The sequence below is a fragment of the Rhinoraja longicauda genome, chromosome 19, assembly GCF_053455715.1.
Source record: "Rhinoraja longicauda isolate Sanriku21f chromosome 19, sRhiLon1.1, whole genome shotgun sequence".
Lineage (NCBI taxonomy): Eukaryota > Metazoa > Chordata > Chondrichthyes > Rajiformes > Arhynchobatidae > Rhinoraja > Rhinoraja longicauda.
This window is the reverse complement of record NC_135971.1, coordinates 4918435-4936522: the sequence shown is the minus strand read 5'-3', so window position 1 is coordinate 4936522 and position 18088 is coordinate 4918435. Positions and strand designations below refer to the sequence as shown.

Below are 18088 nucleotides of genomic sequence, written 5' to 3'. Positions count from 1 at the left end.
GAAGCAGATGACACGGAGAATTCTTCAAGAAGTTAAAAGCCTTTATTTGCAAACAACGGCTGGAACAATCAGGATGTCAAATATCTGACTGCCCACTTAGTACATCGGGCAGCCTATTTTTATAGGATTCTTTCAGCCTTATCTTCTTTTCCTTATCTCGCCCTCATACTCCTCTTTACAGTTATTCATCTCTTTGTAGTCACCCTGTTTACCCTGCCACCATTAGACCCCACTCATTGATGAATGTCTGTATTTCTTCACATGTTGCCTTCCACTCTGCCACCATTAAACTTTCAAGTAATCACCCCACTCATTGATGGATGTCTGTATTTCTTCACATGTCACCTTTCACCCTTATCTTCTATCCTGGTTCATCCATCAATGTTTCTCCTCCTCCTGAGCAGCAGTTACAGACACGTGTCAAGGAATGTCTAGAGTGCCTTAATTAGTTATAGAGAGGCACAATGTCTAGAGTGCCTTAATTAGTTACAGTGAGGCACCTAATGCCTAAGTAGTTACAAACCTTAAACAACAATGTCTAATGTATAAAATAATATCGTATTATCTCCCATAAAGCAAACTAAACTGCGGTCTCCCCGTTCAGTAGATTTCAAAAGAATTCAAAAGCAATCTGTACAGTCCAAGTAATTTTGAGTTTATTTCAATTACAGTATTGGAAGCAACAATGCACATCATTCAAATAAACGCGATCTTTCAATTAGCTTGTCGTGTGTGTCAATGGTTGGGTACATTTTCCAAATCACTGAAGTAACATGAACTGTATCTATTACATTGAACTAGTCATTGAACGGAGTTAATAATACCGTAACGACTTTTGACCAGAAGGGTCCAATCCCATTACATTTTTTTTTTAAATTCTCAAAAGTAATTTCTGTTCCGTTGCCGGACGCGGTTAACGCGTTAAAATGAACGGATCGACAGCTCTGATTCCACTTGCTATTTATTTCTCTCTTCCCACATTTACATTCCCCCTGGTTTTATTTCCGCGCTCACTGGGGTGTTTTACGACGCGGAATTTGGGGATTAAATGGGAGCCGTTCAGCGCCGACCTGTTGTCCACCGGGTTTCCGCCCCACAGCCCCTGAGCCCCGCTCCTGACGCCGGTCCCGGGACCTGACCCTTTTACACACCGGAGCGGAACCGGAGCAGATTCTCAGCCACTGGTCTTTATCCCAAGTCCATAAGAAAGGATAAAGTTTCTCCGTGAATTTATTCCCAGTGAAGGTGTGGAGATGGGACTTGGTGTCCGCGTCGTAAAATGAAACTGTCCCGGACTCGTAACTGAGGTAAACTCCCACCCTCCCGGGGATGGGACTGGCGGGGAGACGGGATGGAGGGGAGGTGAATGCATCAAACTCGTCATCCCGCCGCCAGATGCTCCAGACTCCAGTCTCCGGGGTCAGTGTGACCGGTCCCTTCCTCTCCACAGACTCTGCGGCGACTCCCAGACTCCAGCCCTCACTCCCCGCCACCTCCACCTCCCAGTAATGTCTCCCCGATGTGAATCCCTCCGATCCCAGCACACACCACCAGTGTGTAAACCTTTTCCCGGTGTCAGGGAGACTCCTCTCGGTCCGGGTCCATCTCACCCTCTTCCGATCCTCAGACACCTCGAGCTGCGCATGCGCTGTTTCCACATCCAGGGTGACGGAGACTGGGGGAGAAGCAGAGAATCAGAGTCCCCGGGGGTCGGGGGGAGACTCGGGCAGCGCGGCCCCGGGACCGGGGGAGAGGCCGCTCGGCCTCGGACACAGGCGGGCGGACAACTGAAACCCTGCCCGGGGTTTCACCCACAACCACATCGGGTGGACAACAGACATCTCTGCCGGAGTTTTTTTTCCAGGGATGGAGAGGGGAATTTCATGAGGTGGGGGAGGGTGGACGGGGAGGACGAGTGCGGAGAGTGAGGAGGATTGGGAGATTGCGGTGGGGATGGGGGAATGAAGCGGGCTATTCAGATATGGAGGCAGATCGGAACAGGTTGATATTGAGGTTAGCGGAAATTTGAGGTTGTTCAAGAGGAGGCAGAGGTGTGTGGTGGGATCGTCATGATCACAGTGAAAGGGGGTAAACACGAGGGGCCAGATTACCTGCTCCTCTGTTGTTTGTGACAGAGGGAAGGGTGGGTTTGTTAGTCAACTGGAGTGGGTGAAAAAGGATTTACATCATCAGGTCTGAAGGGCTGGGTTATCAGGTGAAGTTAGACAGTCAGAAGGTCATAATGTCATAAGTGAAAGTATTAGAATTATGCCATTCGGCCCATCAAGTCTACTCCACCATTCAATCGTGGCTGATCTATCTCTCCCTCCTAAACCCATTCTCCTGCTTTCTCCCCATAACCTCTGACACCTGTACTAACCCAGAATCCAGCTATCTCTGCCTTAAAATGTGGGATCTGGGACCATGGACACATCTGGTCACAGAAGGTTCGAGCCCCCGACCGCTGGAGGACAAAGAAGGGAGGGATTGAACTGTTTTTCACCTTCCATCACAGTGAGGAATGTGGAAGGGTCACTGTGGTGGATGTTTACGTTAAAATGTATTTTGTGCGTCCTGTTGCTTTTTACTGTCATGACTGTATGGCAAATGAAGTTCCTCGTATGTTGCAAAACATACTTGGCTAATAAAGTTTTATTGTGACTGTGATAAGGAGCCGTGTTAGGCGGGTAGGATGAAGCGGACTGGAGTAGCGAGGAAAGGAGGGGACCGCGTGGGATTGGAGGTGTCGGAAGAGGAGTTACAGTTTACCAAGGTACAGCGAAAATATTTTGTTGAGTGCTAACCAGTCAGTAGAAAGACAATACATGATTACAATCAATACGTTTGCAGATACATGATGTCGGAATAATGTGTAGTGCAAGGTAAAGCGAGCAAGGTGCGATCAAGGATAGTCAGAGGGTCACCAACATGGAAGCTAGTTGTTCAGCACTGCTCTCTGGTTGTGGTAGGATGATTCAGTTGCCTGATAACAGCTGGGAAGAAACTGTCCCTGAATCTGGAGGTGTGCGTTTTTACACCTGCACCTCTTGCCTGATGGGAGAGGGGAAAAGAGGGAGTGGCCGGTGTGAGACTGGTCCTTGATTATGCTGCTGGCCTTGCCGAGACAGGTGGATGTATAAATGGAGTCAGTAGCAGGAGTTTCGGGTTTGCGGGAGAGCAGGGAGGAGAATCCGGAACGGGAATGATGGACTGCGCTTCCTGCAAATTGGCATCAGGACCACGCGCAACTCCACCAACATCCAACAGCAGGGACAACACGCTGAACATAATTTTGTTTGGACCCAAGTCATCATCCTTTCCTTCCCCCCAGAGATGCTACCTGTCCCACTGAGTCACTCCAGCATTTTGTGTCCATCTTCGGTTTAGCGATGATCCTGCATCTTCTGGGCATAATACAGAAGATGCAGGATCATTTCATTCCAAAGAGGAAAGAAAATTCTGAGGGGAGTAAGAGGCAACCGTGGCTGACAAGGGAAGTTAGCGATGGAATAAAACTAAAAGGAAAGATGTATCACACAGCAAAGATTAGCGCGAAGCCTGAGGATTGGGAAACTTTCAAAGGACAACAGAAGGTAACAAACTGGGCAATACGGGCTGAAAAGATGAAGTACGAGGGTAGGCTGGCCAAGAATATAAAGAAGGACAGTAAAAGCTTCTTCGGTGATGTTCAGAGAAAAAGATTAGTAAAGACAAATGTGGGTCCCTTGAAGACAGAAACGGGTGAATTTTTTTATGGGTAACAAGGAAATGGCAGAAGAGTTCAACACGTACTTCGGATCTGTCTTCACTAAGGAAGACACAAACAATCCCCCAGACGTATTAAGGATAGAGGATCTAAGGGGACAGCGGAACTGAAAGAAATTTGTATTAGGCGAGAAATAGTGTTGGATAGACTGATGGGACTGAAGGCTGATAAATCACTAGGGCCTGGTGGTCTGCATCCCAGGCTACTCAGAGAGGTGGCCCTGGAAATCGTGGGCATATTGGCGATAATTTTCCAATGTTCTATAGATTCAGGATCAGTTCCTGTGGATTGGAGGATAGCTGATGTTATCCCACTTTCCAAGCAAAGAGCGAAAGAGAAAATGGCGATTATAGACCAGTTAGCCTGAATTCAGTGGTGGAGAAAAGTGCAAGAAAATAACTGCAAATGCTGGTACAAATCGAAGGTATTTATTCACAAAATGCTGGAGTAGCTCAGCAGGTCAGGCAGCATCTCAGGAGAGAAGGAATAGGTGACATTTCGGGTAGAGACCCTTCTTCAGACTGATGTCAGGGGGCGGGACAAAGGAAGGATATAGGTGGAGACAGGAAGATCGAGGGAGAACTGGGAAGGGGGAGGGGAAGAGAGGGACAGAGGAACTATCTAAAGTTGGAGAAGTCAATGTTCATACCACTGGGCTGCAAGCTGCCCAAGCGAAATATGAGGTGCTGTTCCTCCAATTTCCGGTGGGGCTCACTATGGCACTGGAGGAGGCCCACGACAGAAAGGTCAAACTGGGAGTGGGAGGGGGAGTTGAAGTGCTCAGCCACCGGGAGATCAGGTTGGTTAAGGAGGACTGAGCGAAGGTGTTGAGCGAAACGATCGCCGAGCCTGCGTTTGGTTTCGCCGATGTAAAGAAGTTGACATCTCGAGCAGCGGATACAATAGATGAGGTTGGAGGAGGTGCAGGTGAACCTCTGTTTCACCTGTAAAGACTGTTTGGATGTTCTCCAACGTTAGATTGTTCCTCTGTCCCTCTCTTCCCCCCCCCCCCCTTCCCAGTTCTCTCTATCTTCCTGTCTCCACCTGTATCCTTCCTTTGCCCCGCCCCCCTGACATCAGTCTGAAGAAGGGTCTCAACCCGAAACATCACCCATTCCTTCTCTCCTGAGATGCTGCCTGACCTGCTGAGTTACTCTAGCATGTTGTGAATAAATACCTTCGGTGGTGGAGAAGATGCTGGAGTCGATTATTAAAGAGGTCATATCAGCGCATTTGGATAGCAGTAAGAGGATTGGTCTAAGTCAACATGAATTTATGAAAGGGAAATCATGCTTGACTAATTGGGATTTTTTGAGGAGGTGACAAGGAAAATGGATGAAGGGGAGCCAGTTGATGTAGTATATCTAGAATTTCAGAAAGCCTTTGATAAGGTACCACGCAGGAGATTGGTGAGCAAAATTAGAGCACATGGTATTGGGGGTAGGGTGTTAACATGGATAGAGAATTGGTTGGCAGACAGGAAGCAACGACTAGGAAGAAACGGGTCCTTTTCATAATGGCAGGCAGTGTCGAGTGGAGTGCTGCAAGTCTCAATGTTGCTGCCGCAACAATTTACAATATATATTAATAATTTGGATGATGTAATTAGAAGAAACACTAGCAAATTTGCAGATGGCACAAAGCTGGGTGGAAGTGTGAACTGCGAAGAGGAAGTTAGGAGGTTGCAGGGTGACTTGGTCAGGTTAAGACAGTGGGCAAATGCATGGCAGATGCATAGAAACATAGAAAATAGGTGCAGAAGGAGGTCATTCGGCCCTTCGAGCCAGCACCGCCATTTATTGTGATCATGTCTGATCGTTCCCAATCAATAACCCGTGCCTGCCTTCTCCTCATATCCCTTGGTTCCACTAGCCCCTAGAGCCCTATCTAACTCTCTCTTAAATCCATCCAGTGATTTGGCTTCCACTGCTCTCTGTGGCAGAGAATTCCACAAATTCCCAAAGCTCTGGGTGAAAAAGTGTTGCTCACCTCAGTATTCTTTATTCTTTATAAAACTGTGGCCCCGGTTCTGGACTCGCCAAACATTGGGAAAATCTTTCCTGCATCCAGCTTGTTCAGTCCTTTTATAACGTTATATGTTTCTATAAGATCCCCTCTCATCCTTCTAAACTCCAGTGAATACAAACCCAGTCTTTTCAATCTTTCCTGATGTCGGTCCTGCCATCCCAGGGATCAATCTCGCGAACCTACGCTGCACTGCCTTAATTACATGGATGTCCTTCCTCAAACTAGGAGACCAAAACTGTACACAATACTCCAGATGTGGTCTTACCAGGGCCCTATACAACTGCAGAGGAACCTCTTTATTGCAGTATAAAGTAAATAAATGTGAGGTTAACGATTTAGGTGGCACAAATGAGGAGGCAGATTATTATCTCTATTGTGTCAGATTAGGTAAAGGGGAAGTACAACGAGACCTTCACTGAAGGTCACTGAAATTTGGCGTGCATGTACAACAGGCAGTGAAGAAAGCTAATGGCATGTTGGCCTTCATAACGAGAGGATTTGAGTAAAGGATTAGTGACATCCCTCTGCAGTTATATGGGGCCCTGGTGAGACCGCATCTGAAGTATTGTGTGCAGTTTTGGATTCCTAATTTGAGGAAGGACGTCCTTGCTATTGAGGCAGTGCAGCGTAGGTTCATCATGTTAATCCCCGGGATGGAGTGTCATATGAGGAAAGATTAGAAAGACTGGGCTTGTATTCACTGGAGTTTAGAAGGATGATAGGGGATCTTATAGAGACGTATAAAATTATAAAAGGACTGGACAAGCTGGATGCAGGAAACATGTTCCCAATGTTGGGGGAGTCCAGAACCAGGGGCCAAAGTCTAAGAATAAAGGGGAGGTCATTTAAAAGTGAGATGAGAAGAAATGTTTTCACCCGGAGAGTTGTGAATTTATGGAATTTCCTGCCACTGAAGGCAGTGGAGGCCAATTCAATGGACGAATTTAAAAGACAGTTAGATAGAGCTCTAGGGGCCAGTGGAATCAAGGGATATGGGGCGACGCCAGGCACAGGTTACTCATTGTGGATGATCAGCCATGATCACAATGAATGGCGGTGCTGGCTCGAAGGGCCAAATGGCCTCTTCCTGCACCTATTTTCTATGTTTCTATGTTTCTAAACCAGCATCTGTAGTTCCTTCCCAAACAATGAAGAATCATTGGCGAGACGGAATGAAGAAATTTCCAAGGCATGTTATAGAGACATTAAACGCAAGAGGGTAACGGTGAAACATAGAAACATATAAAATAGGTGCAGGGGTAGGCCATTCGGCCCTTCGAGCTAGCACCGCTATTCCAGTCTATCTGACACCGTTCAGATAATTGCCTTATTGTTATTGACACCAAAGTGTCAACCTCACATTTATCCACATTATACTGCATCTGCCTTGCATCTGCCCCCTCACCCAACCAATCCAAGTCATCCTGCAGCCTCGTAGCATCCTCCTCGCAGCTCACACTACCATCCAGCTTTGTGTCATCCGCAAACGTAGAGATGTTACATTTAATTCCTTCGTGTAAATCGTTGATATATATTGTAAATAACTGGGGTCCCAGCACCGAGCCTTGCGGCACCCCACTAGTCACTGCCTGCCATTCTCAAAAGGACCCGTGAAGTGAGGGGGACCCCTGTTGGATAAAGGAAGTAATTCATGCCTGGAACCAGAGGCAGTTGAAGAGCCCAGTCCAGTATTAAATATACATTGGACAGGTAATTAATACTTAAAGAACTATAACAGTTTAAAAAAAGTTTTTACCTCTCTTAATGTTGTCGGGCACCTCGCTGAACACCGTGTTCAACAAAAATGGGTGATCGTACTTTCCAACGGCCAGGGCACCGTCTGCTACTGACAGCGTGTGCATATCATCACTTATCCTGCATGAATTAAACACCCGGTTATAAGACCCGCATCTACGATTTTTGAGTTAATTTACCAAACCAGTGCAGAGAGTCTCACCTCCTCTTCTGACGAGTTTCCTCCTGAAATATAAAACGTCAGAAAGATCAATTAATTTACACTGAGCGTCCACATCGTGACAGCAGGAATATCAGCCAAATTGTTACAATTTTCCGACAGATCCCAGCACTTAATGCTGGAGCGGCGCCCCATCAGTGCAGTATTATGTATTAATTACATGTAAAGGGTATATTTAATACTGGACTGATGGGGCGATTCAACCTCCTCTGGTTCCAGTTGTGAATTACCTCATTTGTCCAACAGGGGTCACCCTCTCTTCACTGTTACCCTCTTGCGTTTAATGTCTGTGTAACATGCCTTGGAATTTTCGTCTATCCTATTCGCCAAAGATCATGCATTGCCACTTCAAGCGCCCCCTGATTCGTCTTGCACCCTGTGGGTCAGCAAGAGGGGACGCATAGCGTCTACCAACCTTTGTCTCCACAGACATCGTGTTGCCAGCTGGTGACTAGATGTTCATATCAGACTAAGAGAAGACCAGGCTTGAACAACGTGGAAAATATGACTGGCTCAATGTGATAAGTACAACTTCTCTTTCCGATAAAGATGCAGCTCGCCCTGCGATTGAATGGGGTGTGTTAATGTGAGCGAGGCAGTAATATGGCCCCAGAACAACTAAATCATTTATTTGGAGACACAAGGTGCTGCATAGAGTGGAATCCTAATCAGGCCAGCCAGCATCTGAGGAGGGAAATGTACACATGACGCATGTGGTCAGGAGCCTCTTTCAATCTTCTGGAATAGATGGGAGAGAGCTGGTAAAGGGATGGGAGGGGAAGGAACTGGGACAATAAGTGACAAGGGATAGGTGAATTTATGTGTGGAGGGACATATGACAGACTGATGGACATCCCTGCGGCTGATGGCGAAGGGGATAAAACTTGCTACAGAATTGGAATCTGGTCAGGAAGATAAATGGGGAATGCAATGGAAGGGATGTGGTGGAAATCAACAGGAGAGAATGTGTTGGGTTCCCAGTAGGATGGGTTGGCGGATCTGCGGTTGGAGAAGGGGATGCAACGTGGTGACGGGGACTGGGGATGAAAAGAAATGCCTGTGGGGAACAGTTGAAGGAACAGGGACGTCTGAAGGGGATAAGGTTTACCTGTAACAGGAGAATACATGTTTCATGTCGTTGGGTTGTCGTCTGCTCAAAATATGAGGTGTTCGTCTTCCCTACCGACTGGGCTGTTTCAATCAGCCCTGAATTATTGGGAAATTCTGCATTTATTTCAGACTGTTACCCACTATTTTGTGATTGTGGCCTTGTGGAAGCTAACTTTGGGGAAACCATTTTGTGGCACATTTGGAGGACATTTTGTGCTGGGAAGTTCGAAACCTTAGCAGCCTGTGAGAAAGTTCTGTAGAAAAGCTTGTTTTGGTTATTGTATTGAAAACAGGCTTTTGCAAGGTAGTCCTTCACGGTCCTGGACACCTGCAGATAAGAAGTTGCTTCCCAAGGTTTAGAAGTTGTTTTTCTGGGTTTGTTGTTGAGTTCTGGACATTTCAATGTTCTGAACTAGATGTTATGGTACCTCCTTATTGCCTAACGGTACCTCTCTAATCATCTTAGCTATGTGACTCCCTTTACTCCCCTGTACTCCTGTTTGACTCCCTAACACAATTAAAGGAACTCTATTATGGGAACTCTACTATGCATCTGCTGAGACTGCTTTATGCTATGTAACCATGGGAAATTACTGAAAATTGTGCTGTTTTCAACTGTATAAATACTGACTAATCTGTATGTTCTTTGAGAGGACAGAAGCAGGTGTTTGAGCGAACAACAGTGCACTCAGGTCTCTGTGCCATCTCCCACCTTGGTGTTTCAGTAAAAAGATTTAAATGAGTGTTGTGTTTTGCATACTTATTTTAGAGATAAGTCGAGTCGACTTTCACAGCCTTACATTGAATCAAATTGAATTTGTAACTCCCTACCTTCAGAAATATCAAACTGTCCGTTTGGTTCATCCGCTCCTGCAGCTTTAAGAGTTTCTCTTGAATAGAGTTTATCTCCTCTTGAATCGCTCGTAGATTATTCTCCATTGGATTTAGAACGCTCTCCTCCTCTTCCCGGAGATCCTTGAGAAAGAGCCGCTCTTTCTCATTGAGAATCTGGCGCAGTTCAGCAAATACCGATGTGATGTAGGTCAACAGGTTCTGTGACTGTTCCTGTCAAATGAAAGGTGAAGGTCAATATTATCGAGCCTGGAATCTAAGACAATAGCACAAGATGAGAGAAGAGAAACAGGAAACCTTACCCGGACTCCAGAAATCTTCTCTTTCTGTTGCTGCTCCATGTCCCCCACCGCTGATTTATTTTTTGTGAGAATCTCCAAGGAAGTTTTAATCAGCTCCTGGGATTGAGATTCAGATTCAGTCAGTGAAAGAATTAGACCAGACGGAACAAATGAAATGCAGACACGGAACTGCACATGAATGTTTACAAAAAGACACAAACTGCTGGAGAACTCATCGGGTCGGGAAGCGTATCAGCAGAGAGCCGCGGGCTGTCTCACCTGGAAGGACTGCTGGAGTCCCTGCATGGACGTGAGGGGGAAGGTACAGGGACAGGTGTTTCATCTCCAGCGGTGGCTGGGGCAAGTACCTGGGGAAGGGCTGGTTTGGGTGGGAGGCTGGGTGAACCGAACAGTCGCAGAGGGAGCGCGGTCCGCAAAATGGCGGAAAGGAAGAATCATCAGCTGATCAAATTCTGTTTGCTTTTACCTTGTATCTTTCAACAGCTTCTTTAATCGGCAGGAAACTGTGAGACTTGTGTTCCCGCGCAGCTACGCAACTCACACAGACCAGTTTCTTGTCGGTTTCACAAAACAGCTTCAGTTCTTCCTGATGTTCCTCGCAGTGAAGTTTACTTTCCTTCCCTCCCGTGTTCAGGCTCAGTGCTCGAGCTGTCTCAGCGATACTCGCCAAGGCCCGATTTACTTTGAGGGCGCGGTCTGCAAACTCCTCTCTACATTCCGGGCAGGAGTTTCTCTCCTCCCTGTCCCAACTCTGTGTGATACAGGAGCGGCAGAAGTTGTGCCCGCACTCCAGTATAACCGGATCGCTGAAGAAATCCAGGCAAATCGGACAAGTCACGTCTTCAGTTAAACTCTGGATCTGGTGTTTCGAGGCCATTTTAACTGCCAACCGTCCCTGGTTCAAAGTCCTTTAACCTTCAGGGCTGCGAACACGTACAGAACCGCAGGTGTCCTCTACGCGCGCTGCAGTGGGGACACGGAGAGGGAGGGGGAAGGGGTACTATAGGGGGAAGGGGATGAGGGGGTGAAGGGGGAGTGCGAGAGAATCTGGAGGGTGATGATGAGATGGAAGGGGAGAGGGGCAGGGGAGAGGGAGGGGAAGGGGTTACATACAGGAGGGTGAGAGAGTGGTAGGGGGTGTGAAAGGAGTGGAGGGTGAGTGAGGGGAGAGGGAGAGGAGTGTGCAGGGTGTGAGGGGGTGAGGGGGATAGAGCGGAGGTGAGGTGTGTGTTGGGGGCGTTGCGGTGTGAGACGGGACGAGGTTGAGGAAGCAGGAGGGAAGAGTTGGGTGAGCATGAGGGGTCAGAGGAGGGTGATAGAGGGGAAGTGAGTGGGGGTATGAGGTGGAGGGAGGATGAGGGATTGAGGGGGGGCAGGGTAAAGGGAAGGAGGATGAGCGATGGGAGAGAAGGGGAGTTGGAGGACGGAGAGTGTGGTAGGAGAGGGGGTTATTAGAGGGGGAGAAGTCGGAAAGAGGGAAGAGGGGAGGGTGAATGGTGACCGAGGGGGAAGCGGAGAGGAGAGCGAGTGGGGGGATGAGGGGGGAGAGCAATGTGAGGGGCAGGTTGGGGATGAGGGGGAGAGAGGAGGGTGAGTGGGTGGCGAGTGGGGTGAGTGAGGGTGAGGGGGCGAGAGGATGTGTGAGGGGAGGGTGAGGGGGAGAGAGAAAGGACGAGGGAGGGAGAAAGAGGAGGAGAGGGAGGGTGAAGAAGTGTGAAGGTAATGTGTGAAGGGGATGAGTGTGAGGGGAGAGCGAAGAAGGGCGGGGGAGGGGGGATGTGAGTGAGCTAGGGGGAGGGAGGGAGAGGGAGGATGAGGGAGGGGAGATAAGGGGAGGGTGTTGAGGGGAGGCGGAAGTTGGGGGAGTGGGAGGTGAGCGTGGGAGAGCGAGTGGGGTATTTTGGGGAGAGGGGAGAGCGAGTGGGGTCTGTTGGTGATGGGGAGAGGGGGTTAGAAGGATGAGAGGGGATCTTATCGAAACGTATGATTATTAAGGGGTTGGACACGTTAGAGGCAGGAAACATGTTCCCAATATCATATCATATCATATCATATATATACAGCCGGAAACAGGCCTTTTCGGCCCACCATGTCCGTGCCGCCCAGTGATCCCCGTACATTAACACTATCCTACACCCACTAGGGACAATTTTTACATTTACCCAGCCAATTAACCTACATACCTGTACGTCTTTGGAGAGTCCAATGTTGGGGGAGTCCAGAACAAGGGGCCACAGTTTAAGAATAAGGTGTAGGCTATTTAGAACTGAGATGAGGAAAAACTTTTTCAGTCAGAGAGTTGTGAATCTGTGGAATTCTCTGCCTCAGAAGGCAGTGGAGGCCAATTCTCTGAATGCATTCAAGAGAGAGCTAGATAGAGCTCTTAAGGATAGCGGAGTCAGGGGTATGGGGAGAAGGCAGGAACGGGGTACTAATTGAGAATGATCAGCCATGATCACATTGAATGGCGGTGCTGGCTCGAAGGGCCGAATGGCCTCCTCCTGCACCTATTGTCTCTTGTCTATTGTCTGGTCTCCCGTGACCGCGTGGGTTTTCTCCGGGTTCCTCCCACATTCCTAAGACGTGCGTGCTTGACGGCTATTTGACTGTAATTGTAAGTTGTCCCCAGTAAACTGTCCCGGTGTCGGCTGGTGTTAGTGCGCGGGGATCGCTGGTCGGTGCGGACTCAGTGGGCCGAAGGGCCTGTTTTCGCGCTGATTCTCTAAACTAAACTAAGCTCCAGGTTCACCACTGTGTGGGTCTGTCTCCTCCAGGGTCCAGGAGTCGTTGGGTGACCCTCATCGCTGTGATCCTCCTCGCCGTGATCCTCCTCGCCGTAGCTGTATGGAGAGTCCGGGCATTGTATCTCTACAGCAACCCCCACACCGTCCCATGATTGTCCCCCTCACCTCCCCCCCTCCCCTCACTGTCCGCGACCCTCCCCTTTACCGTCCCTCCCCCTCTGTCCCCCTCTGTCCCCCTCTCTGTTCCCCCCTCCCCCTCTCCGTCCTCCCCTCCCCCTGTCTCTGCCCTCCCCACCCTCTCCATCCACCCTCCCCCCCTCTCCGTCCCCTTCCCCTCTCTCCTTCCCCTCTCTCCGTCCCCCTCCCCTCTCTCCGTCCACCCTCTCCCCCCCTCTCCTTCCCCCTCCTCCGTCCCCCCTCTCCGCCCCACCACCCCCCATCTCCGCCCGGTCACTAACATAGGTCTCTCTCTCCCCCTCTCTCTCTCTCCCACCCCCCCCTCTCTCTCTCTCTCTCCCTCTCTCTCCACCTCTCCCTCTCTCTCTCTCTCTCTCGCAGGGATGAGGAGCGGGGCTGTGTGGGACCGGGAGAGTTGCAGAATGGGGACCGCTGGGCACCGCGTGATGTGGATTGTAATATAATTGTATAATAGTTTCATTTGGTATATTTGTTTGTATTGTGTTCTGGTGGTGGGTTCTGTTCTGTTTTGTTTCATTGTAAATATTGTTTTCAAATAATTGAGCACAATTTTTGATAATAAAAAAAGGAAAGTAAGATAGTTGTATAATAATTTATAATATATTCTTTTATTCGTCCCGCACCGGGGAATGTTACAAAATTATTGTTTGTCTTGTATAATGGCGGAGGGTTCTGTTTTGGTTTTATTGAACTGTACATATTATTTTAATATTTGAATAAATATATTTGATTAGATAAAATCAAGCCCTGATCTCACCGACTGTGGTATAAAGATTCTGTCCGTCTCTTCTCTTTCTCTGTATTTTTACATTCATAGCACAAATACCTTTGACCCACAATGTCCACTCCAAACATTATGCCGTTAGACTTTAGAAACACAGCGTGGAAACAGGCCCTTCGGCCCACAGAGTCCGTGCTGACCAGCGATCACACAAGCGTTATCTGACACACACACACACTAGGGACAATTTACAATTTACAGAAGCCAATTATCCTACAAACCTGTAGATTTTTGGTGTGGGGGGGAATCGGGATCAGTACGGAGATGATGAAGAACTTTTTCAGTCAGAGAGTTGTGAATCTGTGGAATTCTCTGCCTCAGAAGGCAGTGGAGGCCAATTCTCTGAATACATTCAAGAGAGAGCTGGATAGAGCTCTTAAGGATAGCGGAGTCAGGGGGTATGGGGGGAAGGCAGGAACGGGGTACTGATTGAGAATGATCAGCCATGATCACATTGAATGGTGGTGCTGGCCCGAAGGGCCGAATGGCCTCCTCCTGCACATATTTTCTGTTTCTATTCTCTCTCTCGGCCCCCTCTCTCGTGCCCTCTCTCTCTCTCGCCCCTCCCCCTCTCTCTCTCTCTCGCTCTCTCTCCCCTCCCATCTCTATCTTTCGCTCTCTGTCTCCTCTCCCCTCTGTCGCTCTCTCTCTTCCTCTCGCCCCCTCTCTCTCTTTCTCTCTTTCTCTCCCTCTCTCCCCCCTTCACCTCCCCCTTCACCTCCCCCTTCACCTCCCCCCCCTTCATCCACTCAATGGTATAATGTCTTGCATCCTAGAAACGGAACAACTAGATTCTTACTGAAAAAGGGGCCCCATCCGAAACGTCACCTATCCATGTTCTCCACAGATGCGGCCTGACCCGCTGAGTTACTCCAGCACTCCGTGTCTACCTTAGCTTCCAGCTTGCGGCGGTAGAGTTGCTGCGTCGCTGCACCTGAGACCCGGGTTCGATCCTGACCGCGGGTGCTGTTTGTACGGAGATTGTACGTTCTCCCCGTGACCCGCGTGGAACCGAACCGGGTGCTCCGGTTTCCTCCCACATCCCAAAGACTTGCAAGTTCATTTGCCTCGGTTAAATTGTAAATTGCCCATAGTTTGTAGGATAGTGCTAGTGTCGGGGGTGATCGCTGGTCGGCACGGACTCGGTGGGCCGAAGGGCCTGTTTACACGATGGATTTCTAAACAAAAATGATGTCCCTCTCGGCTCATACAGATGTCCCCTGTTTGTCGAATCCCATATCTTGCGGAATTTGAGATTATTTATTTCTCCCCTCAAGTTTCTGGGTGGCACGATGGCACAGCGGGAGAGTTCCTGCCTTGTAGCACGGATCGTGTGGGCCGAAGGGCCTGTTTCCACGCTGTCTCTCAAAAACTGAAAACTAAAACAAGGGGGTCACTGTCTCTCGTGGGACAGGTAGGTAAGCGATGAGTTACAGAACAGGATTCAATATCAGGATTACTGCCCGTGTCTCTTGGAGGGGGTGGGGGTCTTGGAGGGGGGGGGGAGGGGAGGGGGAGGGGGAGGGGGGGGGGGAGAGGGTCCTCAAACTGTGGAGTATCCTGGACAATACAGCTCACCCCCCCCCCTCCATGACACACCGGCCAACCTGAGGAGCACCTTCAACAACAGACTGGTCCCACCAAGATCAGGGACGTATCTACGGACAATAACGCCCATGGGAAGCACTGGAACTGCGCCGCTGTCCGAACACCTGCCAGGGACCAGGTCGGGCCCGTCCTGTGAGTGTTTGGGGGGTTTAGTTTGGAGATACAGCGCAGAAACGGGCCCTTTCGGCCCATCGGGTCCGTGCCGCCCAGCGATCTCCGCGCACTAACACTATCCTACACCCGCTAGGGGACAATGTTTACACTTGTACCAAGCCAATTAACCTACAAACCTGCACGTCTTTGGAGTGCGGGAGGAAACCGGAGCGCCCGGAGAAAACCCACGGGGAGAACGTACAAACTCTGTACAGACAGCGCCCGTAATCGGGGTCGAACCCGGGTCTGCAAGTGCTGTAAAGCAGCAACTCTACCGCTGCGTCCACAGGTCCCACTGGTGCTACTGGTCCACCGCCGATTTTCCGGCAACCGGTGTCCGCCCCCCCCCCACTTCCCTTTAATCCGTACAGCCCCCCCCCCTGGAAGTCCTCCCGAAAATGTTGTGCCCGAGCTGGGTGAGGCGGCCGATCTCGACCTCATCGGGATTTCCGTGCCAATCGGCGGGTCGAATTTACTCGCTGCGGCCGGGGCTCTGGAACTCCGGCCCGAGCCGGCAGATCGATCCCCTTGGCCGACTTCCGAGGCCGGAATTTGCGGGCCAGTTATCTCGGCCCCGTGAAACCGTCACCTCTGTTGGTCCGACAAAACGGATAACTTGGCACGGCTCCGGAACTTGGAGAGATCGGTGGTGGACCTGTACTCGAACAACAGCCTAGAACAGAGATAATCTGCTAGCTTGATCTGCTAGAGATGATCCTTCTCTCCTGAGATGCTGCCTGACCGCCTGAGTTACTCCAGCATTTTGTGAATAAATACCTTCGATTTGTACCAGCATCTGCAGTTATTTTCTTATGCTAGCTTTGAGAAGTCTATATGTGTATCACTGTGGATTGGAGCAAAACCTCCAGTTACAAAGCATCATTTAATATTTTACTGTGACACGCGTACAGGGTTAATGGTATCAGTTAGACTAACGCACTCATTACCGGCATATAGTGGAGGTATTGCCTTACAATCCTGACTGCCGGTCTGTCTGTACGGTGTATGTACGTTCTCCCCGTAACCTGCTCCGATTTCCTCCCACACTCCAAAGGCCGTACAGGGGAATTGGCTTGGTATCTATATACTACAACTCTCGTTTGTTTGTTTGTTTGTTTGTTCCTGAACTACAGCCAAAACGGTACACGGTAGCGCGGCAATTTTAGGCCCACCTTACTCACCGTCGTCCCTTTGGTGCCAATGGAAGAGGTTTAATTGAAGTCGGGGTTATATATTTAAAGTTATTCACAATTTTAAGTTTAAAAACCATCTCCAGGGGAGGGAGGGGGAGGGAGGGAGAGAGGGGGTGGAGGGAGGGAGGGGGAGGCGGGAGGATAACGGGGGGGGGGTTGAGGGGATGGAGTGGAGCGGAGGGGAATGGGGAGGAGGAAGACAAGTGGGGTTGAGGGGATGGAGTGGTGGGGAAAGGGGGGAGGGGGGATAAGGGGGGTTGAGGGGATGGAGCTTGGAGGGAGGGGGAGGGGGTTTGAGAGGGAGGGAGGGGGAGGAGGAGGAGGGAGGATAAGGGGGGTTGAGGGGATGGAGCTCGGGGGGAGGGAGGAGGGGTAAGAGGGAGGGAGAGAGGAGGGAGGGCGTTACCACTTTCATTTCACTGCACATCTTGTATATGTATGTGACAAATAGACTTGACTTGACTTGATAAGGGGGGTTGAGGGGATGGAGCGGGAGGGGTGGGTGGGGGAGGGGTGAGAGGGATGGAGGGGGAGGAGGAGGAGGAGGACGGAGGATAAGGGAGGTTGAGGGGATGGAGTGGGGGGGGGGGGTGGGGAGGGAGGGGTGAGAGGGAGGGAGGGGGAGGAGGAGGAGGGAGGGTTGAGGGGAAGGAGTGGGGAGGGGGTGAGGGGGTGAGAGGGAGTGAGGTGGAGGAGGGAGGATAAGGGGGGGTTGAGGGGATGGAGTGGGGGTGGGGAGGAGAGGGAGGGTGAGAGGGAGGGAGGGGTGAGAGGGAGGGGGAGGGTAAGGGGGGTTGAGGGGATGGAGTGGGGGGGATGGGGAGGGAGTGAGAGAGAGGGAGGGAGGAGGGAGGATAAGGGGGGGGTTGAGGGGATGGAGGGAGGGGGGTGAGAGGGAGGAAGGGCGTTACCACTTTCATTTCACTGCACATCTTGTATATGTATGTGACAAATAGACTTGACTTGACTTGATAAGGGGGGTTGAGGGGATGGAGCGGGAGGGGGGGGATGGGGAGAGAGGGGTGAGAGGAGGGAGGGGGGAGGAGGAGGAGGGAGGATAAGGGGGGTTGAGGGGATGGAGTGGGGGGGGAGAGGGAGGGAGTGGAGAAGGAGGTGGGAGGATAAGGGGGGTTGAGGGGATAGAGTGGGGGGTAGGGGGAATGGGGGAGGAGAGGGTGCTGCACCAATTGCAGGAGAGGTTTGGCCCCGACTTGGTCTAGTAAAATGTCAAATTGTCCCTTGTCTCACTGGCGTTCTCCTTGAAGTGGCGCCCAGGGCAGGTGCCACGCCTGCTGTACCTGCCAGACACTAGACATGCCACTGTCCAATGTGCAGCACAGAACGCCTGGGGGTGGGTGATGAGATGGGTGCGGGAATC

General features: G+C 50.2%; 1 protein-coding gene across 1 annotated transcript in view; it reads right to left on the bottom strand.

Annotated features, from left to right (window-relative positions):
- Positions 1–1010: 1010 nt before the first annotated feature.
- The window catches only part of LOC144602599 (zinc-binding protein A33-like), a 23532-nt gene continuing 6454 nt past the window's right edge, over positions 1011–18088 (bottom strand). Inside the window, exons 2-7 of the mRNA XM_078415728.1 lie at positions 10500–10928; positions 10034–10129; positions 9711–9944; positions 7752–7774; positions 7551–7669; positions 1011–1675 (exon numbers count right to left, since the gene is read on the bottom strand). Coding sequence (XP_078271854.1) covers positions 1011–1675; positions 7551–7669; positions 7752–7774; positions 9711–9944; positions 10034–10129; positions 10500–10928 — 1566 coding nt within the window. The remainder of the gene's footprint in view (positions 1676–7550; positions 7670–7751; positions 7775–9710; positions 9945–10033; positions 10130–10499; positions 10929–18088) is intronic.